Source organism: Trachurus trachurus (genome assembly GCF_905171665.1).
Source record: "Trachurus trachurus genome assembly, chromosome: 8".
NCBI classification, from domain to species: Eukaryota; Metazoa; Chordata; class Actinopteri; order Carangiformes; family Carangidae; genus Trachurus; species Trachurus trachurus.
The window spans coordinates 23505682-23516592 of NC_139905.1; the positions used below are offsets into that span (position 1 = coordinate 23505682).

General features: G+C 43.0%; 1 protein-coding gene across 2 annotated transcripts; it reads left to right on the plus strand.

Annotated features, from left to right (window-relative positions):
• The first annotated feature begins 703 nt into the window (after positions 1-703).
• On the plus strand, positions 704-10835 carry LOC310990299 (casein kinase I). 2 transcript variants are annotated; one of them, XM_083977630.1, is made up of 11 exons: positions 704-889; positions 3566-3656; positions 3934-4044; positions 4315-4463; positions 5189-5417; positions 7174-7344; positions 7571-7719; positions 7822-8017; positions 8123-8262; positions 8752-8819; positions 8921-10833. In XM_083977630.1, exons 2-10 carry the CDS (start codon positions 3581-3583, stop codon positions 8782-8784), a joined length of 1254 nt encoding a protein of 417 aa, XP_083833756.1. In that variant the 5' UTR covers positions 704-889; positions 3566-3580; the 3' UTR covers positions 8785-8819; positions 8921-10833. The 2 variants fall into 2 exon arrangements, with proteins under 2 accessions (XP_083833756.1, XP_083833755.1); XM_083977629.1 differs by having other exon boundaries at positions 7822-8262; positions 8921-10835.
• Positions 10836-10911: the final 76 nt, after the last annotated feature.

Genomic DNA, 10911 nt, shown 5'->3' on the forward strand with positions numbered 1-10911 from the left:
CATGTTGTAGCGATGAGTATGACAGAGAAAGTACATTCAGGTGGAATGACTGTTCACAGACTGGGCCACAGCAAAACAAGCCAGGATGTCCATCTGTCACCATCTCATTACCATCCACAAACCAATCCTATTTAACACCCACGTCATCCTGCAGTAAGCCACTGCTTACTGTATGAAATTATTTTCCTTCTCATTGTGTGTAGTGGGTACCACTGGCCCCAGAAGCAATATTACAGATCATTTCTTCAATCCAGAGAAAAGTTTTGTGACAGGACCCTGATCCAAATAAATATTGGCTCAAATAGAGTCATAAAGGAGTTGCAGGTGTGTACTGGTGGAAAAATCAGTTTTCATGTTTGCCAAGAAATCACACTGGAGACACTTGTGCAAACTGATACATACAATTATTATTATAATTGCTGAATATTATGTTATATTCGTTTGTGTAGTGCATGGCAAACAAGACCGGATTGACTGTGTAAACTCATAATTGTCGCTTGAAGTGACAATTAGACACTTGATAATTAGACAAACTTGATAATTGCTGAATTAATGGTCATAATGTTTGGAGGAAGGAGCAGTTGCGTGTGACGTTTTTCTTTAATGACGGTGCCCTGACATCCAGGGGATGACATCATCGACGTGGTGAACGGGCGTGTTGTTAAGTAACGAGAGGGGGAGACAGACTCGAGTGGAGGACGGCCGCCCGTGCTGCTCGAGCTTCTCAGGGACTATCAACAGGGAGTGCAACCGACGACAGAGCTCCGAGCTGGGGGTATGAAAGCCGCCAGAATCCGCTCCCATCCTCCTTTACCCAGGCCCCTGTCCGGCTGACAACCATCGGATCAGAAGCTCCACCGAACCAGCTCTCAGACGAACCCAGTATCGGGTGAGTGGCGGGTCGGGGAACCGGGGAAACCGAGGGGGAAAAGCGGCCTGATTCGGCCGAATTAGAGGCTTGTATTCACGGCTTACGCGAGAGGGGGAGGGGGCGAGTAGTAAGGATAGCTATCTACACAGGCTGGTCCAGTACATGGGTGCGGTTGGTTGTAACTATAATAGAAAATGTGGCGAAGTCCGATATAACCACACATATATAGCTTTTTAAACATTTTTTTGATAATGTTGGTGGTGCAGCACGTACCACGGTACCGTTAACGTTTCTCCACTAGCCTACTCTTAGCAGCTAACACTAACTAACCTTAATGCCTTCGCTTGGTATTTATTTATTTTCTAGCATTACTACCGTATTTTACTCAAACAAATGAGTCGATATGAGCGTTATGACTGTTAACAAACGCTGTTAAATGTAATATTATAGCAGATATTTTTGGTCCGGTATCGTAAATCATAACTGACTCGGTTCTCAAAGATTAGCAACCAGGACCTGAAAAATACAGTCGGAAACCCGCCAGTACACGCACATAACAAATACATTGTGTGTTGTTTGTGTCGCTGTTGTATTGATTCGTGTGTTTGGTGTGTAGTTTGTAGCCCAGAGTTGGCCGTGGACTGACAGCTGTCTGGTTGTGAGAGGCGTAGCACCGCTCAGCTCGGCTCTACGTGTGATTGTGAAATCCTCTGAGTCTCTCACTTGTTTTTTCCTCTCGGACTTAACTTTGTCACTTCCACCCAGGACCCCTGCTACACGAGTGTGTCTGTGTTATTTCTAGAAATACTAAATCGGCCACACTTTTGGGGACTCCAACTGAAGCAACACTTTCCCCATCTTTCAGGCAGCTACTACTACAATGGCACATGTTGTTTTTCCAAAGTGTCTGACAGCCTAGTACCACCTGCTACTCCTCACTTGGGGCCAATTTGGAAACAACATTTAGTGCATTCTTCACATTGTTGCTAAGTTTTTAAACATCTTACATATCCTCACATTACTACATCCTCCCTAAAGCTTTTTTTTTTTTAGATTGAACACATGAGGAAATATTCACTTAAACCCATAGGGACACATACTCCAAACATACATTAATTAATCAATGCAACTTGCACTGTGGTCTTTTGATTTATAATGTTACTCCCTGACTGTATCACACGAGACAGCCTTTTGGTGTAATGAAACCTAACCCTTTATTAACCCAAATCCATCTGCCTCCATCACATCCACTATGGCCGGCTGTCCCCCAGTCAGCTACGACCGACAGAGTTGTAGGCCCCGTGTCTTTCTGTGGGTTGAGTCACTTGATGTTGTCACTTGAAACGAGGACAGAGCAACGCAAGTTGTATGTGTTGCAGTCAGTAGATGGTGGTATATTTGACATGACTGTTTTATAGCATCTTGTGACTTTGTTTTTTATTTGTTTTTTTACAGTCGAGCAATTAACTGCTGAGATGATTTATGTTGTGAGAGAGGGATGTTTGGGTGTAAGCAGGCTGTTTGCAGAGGACCAGCTCTGCAGAATTGATGACTGTGTTCTGCTTGCTTGAGTTGGCATGGCCACAAAACCTGGGTTGTCTGAGAATGCTTTGTTTTGCAATTTCTCTGAGATGTTGTCATGAGACCGTTTGATGTTTTCTATAGAGGATGTAGATTCAGGTCATTGAAAGTACAAAACGGAGATCCGGAGAGACGACACGGTACGTTTCATATGCGTCCCTGCTGAATTGTCAATAGAGCACGTGACGTGTACTTATTTAATAGCGCCCAGTCTGACATGAACTGTTATTTGAAAACACAGCTGAGCTCCATTGGGAACAGGCGTCCACTGTTACTATTAAGGGCACGGTGTGTTTTTACGTAGTGAACCCAAATTGCTGCTTGGGAAATAAAAAAATCTCTTTGATAAATGCGCCGATGCTGGTGATGATTCTCTGCAGCACTTTTTTTGCCTCCTGAAGTTCATTGCACAGAATTGTCTGAGGGCCTTGACACAGATAAAGTCAGCCAGCGCGCCGTGGCTGCTCATGCCTTCCCTCCCTTGGCAGTGCCAGCTCAGAACAGTAGAGAGCTTAGTCTTGCTTTTGCAGTGGCTGCACAATGTGGCGTGGTAGGGCGAGTACTAAATAAATGATGATCCTGCTCCAGCATCACGTGCAGCTCGGCTCAGAAGATACACTTCATTTCCTCGTGTGCGCCAAGTCCTGATGCAGCCGCTGGTTCTTCTGATCCACTCCTCTTCCAAGAAGCAACTAGCATTTTGCTGTATTTTTTTTTTTCTCTTCTCTCTTCTCCTCCCTGTGTTTGTTGATCTCGGTGCAGCCACCTCCCCCTCCCTCCCAGCCATCCTACAAATCTAATCGTGTGTTTCTGGAGGCAAGACAGCTGTTTGCTGATCAACTAGCCCTGCTTAGGCTACATTCTCACACAAACACGTGGTCAGTTCAGCATGTCTGGCCTTGACGGTCGTCATGTGAGCAGCTGACTGGCTCTTGAGGGTATCGTCCCTCATTCTACCACTCGGGCAAAGTCGAGGAAATAGTCTGATGTTACATTCAGCTGAGTTTTCCTCTTCTTTAATGTTTGTGTGAGAGTAAAGAAGAGGTCTAACTACCCTAGTGTCATGTGTCTTTTGCCCTCCTCTAACCATATCTGTGCTGTGTGTTGTGACAGTGACGACTCGCAACCATGGAGCTGAGAGTGGGGAACAAGTACCGGCTAGGGCGAAAAATAGGGAGTGGTTCCTTCGGAGACATTTACCTTGGTAAGTGGAAACGGACAACATTTTTTTCTGTTTTTGCATGCCTTTGCTATATTTCCATTTTGTCCAAATGTTCAGGTTCTTTCCACATTAGTTGCTGGACAGTCTCTTTTCATACTCTACCATTAATTTCTCTTTTAATCTGGGCACTGAGTCAGATTTTCCTTCACATTCATCCATCGCCACATGTACTGGTGAAGTTGTCATGGCTCAGACATGTCTGGTTGTATTTTTTTAATTTAATTTTTTTAATTGTTGTTTTCTGTGTGTGTCTCGTCAGGTGCCAACATCGCCACCGGTGAGGAGGTAGCCATCAAGCTTGAATGTGTGAAGACCAAACACCCGCAGTTACACATCGAAAGCAAGTTCTACAAGATGATGCAAGGAGGAGGTAGGAAGTGAACACAGCTTTGACATGCTCGGCTAGATTTTTCAACGCATTCCACATCAAAATGTTTTGTCACGGATAATATTCCAGACACAGACTCCCTCCTAAACCCACAGGAAATGTCAACAGTTAATTCTTTATGTCTGAAGCACTGTTATTTTCTCAACATTATGATGTAATTCCATTTTCACAGAGTTGATGCACCATACATGATCATATATTTGCAACAATATCAACTGTGAATAATAACTGGTTAAAAAACTTGTATTGTAGTGGGTATTCCTTCGATAAAGTGGTGTGGCGCAGAGGGGGACTACAACGTGATGGTCATGGAGCTGCTGGGTCCCAGTCTGGAGGACCTTTTCAACTTCTGCTCCAGGAAGTTCAGCCTGAAGACTGTCCTGCTTTTGGCAGACCAGATGGTATGTCCTGTCTCTGAATAGTTTGGGGGGTGTGAGAATTAGGACAGTTTCACAGTCCCCTCAGTCAAGATCTCACTAAGTGAAACAGTTCTGTTTATAAGCACAATACAGAGATGTAGTATTGAGATCCTACTAGGTCATGTGCATGACCTGAATAACTTGTATTTGTTGGCGCACACACTCGCGTATTGAAACATTGCACATGATTCCCCTAAGGCTTATTTAAAGATTATACATGTTTTGGTCACCACTGCTCTTGTGCATCCTCTGTACTGCAGGATTCAGGCCTCTCTGTTTGTCTTGGCCTAGATATTTCATTTCATGGATAGCTCTCTGAAGCACAACTCAACAAACCTTTCGTTCTAACTGCAGCCAAGTTGCTGTGTCAGTCCTCTATATGGGTGTTGGACTGTCCACTTATAGCCAGGGGTCGTCACCTTGTCGTGTCCTGTCTCCATATATCCCGCTGTCCTCTTTGCCTTAGTCTGTTCAAGGTCTTGATGCATTGAGTGCACCTACTGCTGCTCAGTGAGTTTAGAAAACTGGAAAACAAGGAAAGTGCCGGGCCTGACAGCAAGTAACATGTAATGATCTGAACGTGTGGATGTGTATTAATGTCACCATGAAAGTGCCACGAGGTTCTCTTCTTTTTATCAGAACGATTGGTGTTCTGTGTTGCAGAACCGGACCGTTTTATCAATCATTGTCTCACCTGTGCTCTGCAGATCAGTCGCATCGAGTACATCCACTCCAAGAATTTCATCCATCGGGATGTGAAGCCCGACAACTTCCTGATGGGCCTTGGCAAGAAGGGGAACCTGGTGTACATCATCGACTTCGGCCTGGCCAAGAAGTACCGTGATGCCCGCACACACCAGCACATCCCCTACAGGGAGAACAAGAACCTGACCGGCACGGCGCGCTACGCCTCCATCAACACGCATCTTGGAATCGGTAAGACGAAGGCTATATTTGTGTGTGTGTGTGTGTGTTGAGCATCAAGAAGTGGTGCTAGTTTGTCACTTGTCTTGCAGAACATTGGATTAGGTTCCTCATGACAGCACTGCTGTTGCTGCTTGACCTTGTTATTCACACATGTTCTCAGGCAGGTCTGTTGGCCCTAGAAAGCTCCTTTCAGATGTGTTGTGATTTGTTTGTTTACATTCTGCGTCGCTGCCATGGCAGCAAGGTCTAAATGTGTGGGTAATGGTATGTAAATCAGAAGGAAATAGGTCGGTTCTTGTTGTTTTCTGTCGAACGGAAAAGAAATGAGGACATTTGTAAGTATTTGTTGGTGTTTTGAGTGACAGGCAAACGAAGTCTTCTGCTCCATCAGGGTGACACAGTAGTTCCACTTTGACAGCTGCCTCTAAACTCCACGTTAAATGTGATACATCAGGGCCGGCTTATGAGATCTCCCTTAACACAACGCACACAGTGCATCACATTTCACCAGTTGTTGTTAAAAAAAGTAAAGTTTCCAGTCACATAGCTTTTCTTTTTGCTTTTTAGTTTTAGTTAGTAACATGTTGATATTCAGTGATTTTTAAATCCGGGGTTCTTACCGTTGTTTAACTAGCTCTGCTCTGTTTGATTCTGGATCTTCCTCATCTCTTTATCAGTGTTTTTGTTTATACACACCCTATCAGATCATTTAGCGGATGCAAAGGAACAGAGCTCGTGACACAGCGAATGAAGGAAATGCCAACTGGGATAGAAAGCAGGCCTGTAGTGGTTTTTCCATTTCAGTGTAATGCTCCATAAAACATTTTGCAGACTATTTTCATGTCTAACTATTTATTTAAACACACACCCTATCTCATTTTATTGTACAAAATGATAATAAATGATATTATTTATCACTGTATTTTGTTTTTATAATATTGACTTTGGGTTGGATAGTAACTTGAGGGATATAGATGAGCACAAAGGATGGTTGGCAGAACAACCGAGGACATTAGCTGAAACTCTGAGGGGATAGAGCTGTCTCTGTTTCAGCAGTTTCAGGAGTCGATGTTTGAAGTGTTAAAATGAAGAAACCCATTTGAATGTGGAGCTTGATCAGTCTGTTATGGCAGCGAGTGCTGTGATGCCCATACCTTGCTTACACACTAGAATAGCTCATTTTATTCCACTCCAATAAGCAACTTTAATTTCTGGTGTTGTGTGATTAACAGGCGACATGTTCCTCTGTACAAAGTGAACATGTAGTGGAAACTGTTCACATCTCTAGCACAAATTGACCTCATTGCGCTGCCATTATCTTTCATACATAGATATTGAAATAGAATAGAATAATTACCCCCGTTCTTTTATTTTCCATCTGTAGTCATGTGGAGGAAAATCAATCGTCGTTGTGACATCTTAAAAGATCACTAGACCCCAGTATCACATGAAAGCTCTTAATGTCTCCAGAATAGAGCCAATAGTCCTCTTTTATGGAAAAGGGAAGTCATTTCTCATATTTTGACAATTGGCTGCATTTCATTGATGGGTTGGTGACTATTGTGTGGCCATTACAAACTACTGAAACCTGTGACTTTGTATACTTCCTTTAAGAGGTGTGTTTGAAGAGGCCAGTGGTTTTATCTTTTTAAACTGTAAATGGGGTTTAGGTGAATGGTCCTTTGTTTACTCCACTTAGGGGTTATCCTGCAGCTTTTTTCGCTCACTCTTATATACTGTCTCCCTATTTTTTTGCTGTCCACAGAGCAGTCCAGACGTGACGACCTGGAGTCTCTGGGCTATGTGCTCATGTACTTCAACCTGGGCTCCCTCCCCTGGCAGGGCCTCAAGGCTGCGACCAAGAGACAGAAGTATGAGCGAATCAGTGAGAAGAAGATGTCCACGCCCATCGAGGTTCTTTGCAAAGGATACCCTTGTAAGTGATGTGTCTGTGTTGCCTGCGTGTACTGAGGCTGCAGCATACCAGTGGCTGTGGTTGTGACACTAGCTGCTGCAGCAGCAGTGTCAGGTTTCCTTCGTGTGAAATTGAACCCTAACAATGCAAATGTTATCTAATCAAAGTCAAAGGTTACTACTGATTCAGCGATGTTGTTATGTTGTGTTGTAATCTGAGTTTTTTGTCATTACTTCCTCTCCCGCAGCCGAGTTCTCCACATACCTGAATTTTTGCCGTTCACTCCGTTTTGACGACAAGCCGGACTATTCCTACCTACGGCAACTCTTCAGGAATCTGTTCCACCGACAGGGCTTCTCCTATGATTATGTCTTTGACTGGAACATGCTCAAATTTGTGAGTTTATGACTAAGTGTTTCTAACTTAAAATATGGCACAGAATATGGTAGACAGTCTATTCATTGGAATAGCTTTAATGTAACTGCTCTCATCTGTCAGGGCGCCAGTCGGACAGCTGAGGATGGGGATCGGGACAGGAGACCGGGAGATGAGAGGGACGAGCGAATCGGAGGAGCCCCCAGAGGGTCTGCATCACGAGGCCTCCCCCCTGGTCCCAACCCCAGCGCTCCCAACAGAGTGAGGAATGGGCCGGAGCAGGCCATCTCCAACCCTGCCTCGCGGGTCCAGCAGTCTGGTGAGTTTCCCTCTAAATTGCTAAATTCCTCCGACATAGCAGGGATTTCTGTCTCGAATGTCTGCACCAGATGTGGTCAGCCCTCAATTTTATGCATCGTTTCAGGGAACACGTCGCCACGTGCAATTTCTCGCGCAGAGAGGGAGAGGAAGGTGAGCATGAGGCTCCACCGCGGGGCTCCCGCCAACGTATCGTCCTCTGACCTCACAGCCCGCCACGACCAGTCCAGAATTTCTACATCACAGGTGAAAACACACAACTTGTTTGGTTAATCACAGCTCCTCAGGACTCAAATTATATTTTTGAGTGATGTGACTCAGTAATATACCATAATAATACATATAATACAGTTTGTTTTTTTTCTAAATGAAGAGATTTTGTTGTTTACCTTGCAATCCATCACATGGTTTTGAAACCAACTCTACTCTTCTACATTAATGATGAAGTTAAATACATCTGTACATATATAAGACCATGGCTTACCTCTGACTTGCTACACCTTTAGTAACAGATGTAGGTGATATGACAGTTTCGTAACTCTTTCTAACACTGAAACAATCAATAGTATTTACAGTGGTGTGTTTAAAACTGTGGTTTCATTGGGTGATGTCCATATCATGACAAAATACCAATGTTAATTCAGTGTACCGTCATCATTGTGCCTGCTGTATGTGTGTGAGACAGAGTTCGGCTACTAATGCTTCCTCTTGAGTCTAATTCTGTTTGTTTTGCAGGTCAGCGTGCCATTCGAGCACATGGGCAAGTAGAAGGCTTTGGCTCTGCATGCACATGAAACTGACAGGTGAGGTCTAGTTTCACTCATTTGTTCACATGCTGACCACAGAAATACACTAATATGTTACTTACCTGATCAAATAACTAATTATCCGCCTCTTGTTTCAGGGCTGCAAGGTATATTCATGGCTCCGGTTTTTTGTCCTTTTTATTTTTTTTTACCTTGTCTTATTTCAAGATAATTGCCAATGGACACATGGATATTTTGGACGGTAAATTTTTTAAAAGATCCAGGGAAGTACATGATGGCATCCCACATGCACTCTCTCAAGGACCCTCTTTACTGAACCCTGGATCACCACAATACGAAATGCAAACGACTGACAGTGCTACACCATTGTTGCTCCATGGTTGCTCAGACCTGCTCCCCTCTTCCTCGAAGCATTCCCTCAGTACCTTCTGTCTGACAAATGTGAAGGAACGGGCATCAAAGAAGCAAAAAGGTATCAGGGACACACGCATGTTTCTCCTCAAAGGTCAACTTTGTGATTGATATAGGCTTAGTAAAGATTTATCTTTTTCAGTTTCAACAGAGCAAAAACAACTTTTCTGTGAATGTCGTCTTACCTTTTTATGAGGACGTCTTAAATTGGAGCCCGTTATGGGTTTCCTGTCTTTTTACATTTGAAAGATGTTAACAGCTAAAAGATGAAGAGGTAGGTGGGGAGCGATAGGTGCAAGGGTAGTGGACGAAAAGAAAGAGAGATAACTTTGGAAGGAAAAGTAAGTGATGTTTTAGCTGTTGTAGAGTAACGTTTCTGGTGAAGTAGCAATTGGTCCTTGCTTGCCCTTCATCCATCTATGTTGTGATGATGTACTGTCCCTCAAAACTCAGCCACCAAAACCTCCACTGACCCGATTTCCCCCGTTTTTTGAATTGCGTGTTCTTGTTTGGTTTTAATGTGAGTGGGTAAGGTGAAGAATGACCATAGATATTGCAAAGACACACTCCCAAGTCTTGAGGGAAGCTCCTCAGGAAATTCTCAGCGTATTTGACCAGAGACCATAGCTGCCCGTTTTGGCTAACAAATAGTGGCTGCAATTTTTATGATAGTTCTTAATGTTACCTTTTTTATTCTTTTCTTATTGGAGGTCATTGGGTTCGTGGGGAGGCTCTGATGGGGATTACAGTTTGGGGTTGGGGCATCCAATGATTTTTTCTTTTCTTTTCTTTTTTCAAATGTTTACTCCACTGTAAATATTTTTTATTTTGATGTAAAGCCAAAATGTGGTTATTTGTTTTAAGATGTAAAGTAGAAAAATGCATACTAATGACTAAAACGGGGTTCAGAAGTTTAGGTATTAGTTATGTGGGATGGGCTACTGTTGCTTTGCCAGCTGGGTCATCCAACATTTTATGTGTGTGCATGTCTGTGAGAGTGTGTTAGAGAGAACGTGGTGCAGTGTATCCCTGCTCAGAATATAAGATTCATGTTGTCTTTGTATGATTTTGTTTGTTTTTGGTATTTATGTTAAACTATTTTTTATTTGTCAGAAGTAACTTTCTGTTCTTTCTTCTTATCTGTTTCATTTCATCGTCCTATAACTTATTAGAATTATCTTTATCCTATATTTTTGCCTTCTGTTCTGTCTCAAAGGTTGTCTGTCCACCTCATGTGATACATAGGGCTTTCAATATTCCTTCTGCAAAAATGATACACCAATAGTTTGATGTCACCTTGAAATTTCAACCTCCAGCAACCTTGATGATGTCATTCAGATGAAAACAGCTGATGCAATTGCAGGGATGTGTAAATAGCAGTGTACTGTGTAATTACCTTTGTACAGGCCACCATGACCCAGTGGCATTGTAACTGTTGGGTTGGGGATGGTAGAGAAGAGGCTGCGACGACGGGGACTTCACTTTATGTATTGTGTACTGATAGCTTGTACAGTTGTTTAACACACTTTTATTTACAACAGTATTTGTGTATATTTTATGAAGTAATAAAAACGAATAACGTTGCTCACAACTTTTTGCTGACTCATTTCTCTTTCTTTTCTGTTGTGTCACATAATAATTTCTTGGTTTTTTTTTATAATATGTATAAAGGGGTGTGTTTGTGTGTACATGTAGTGCTCCTGAACAACGTTACATC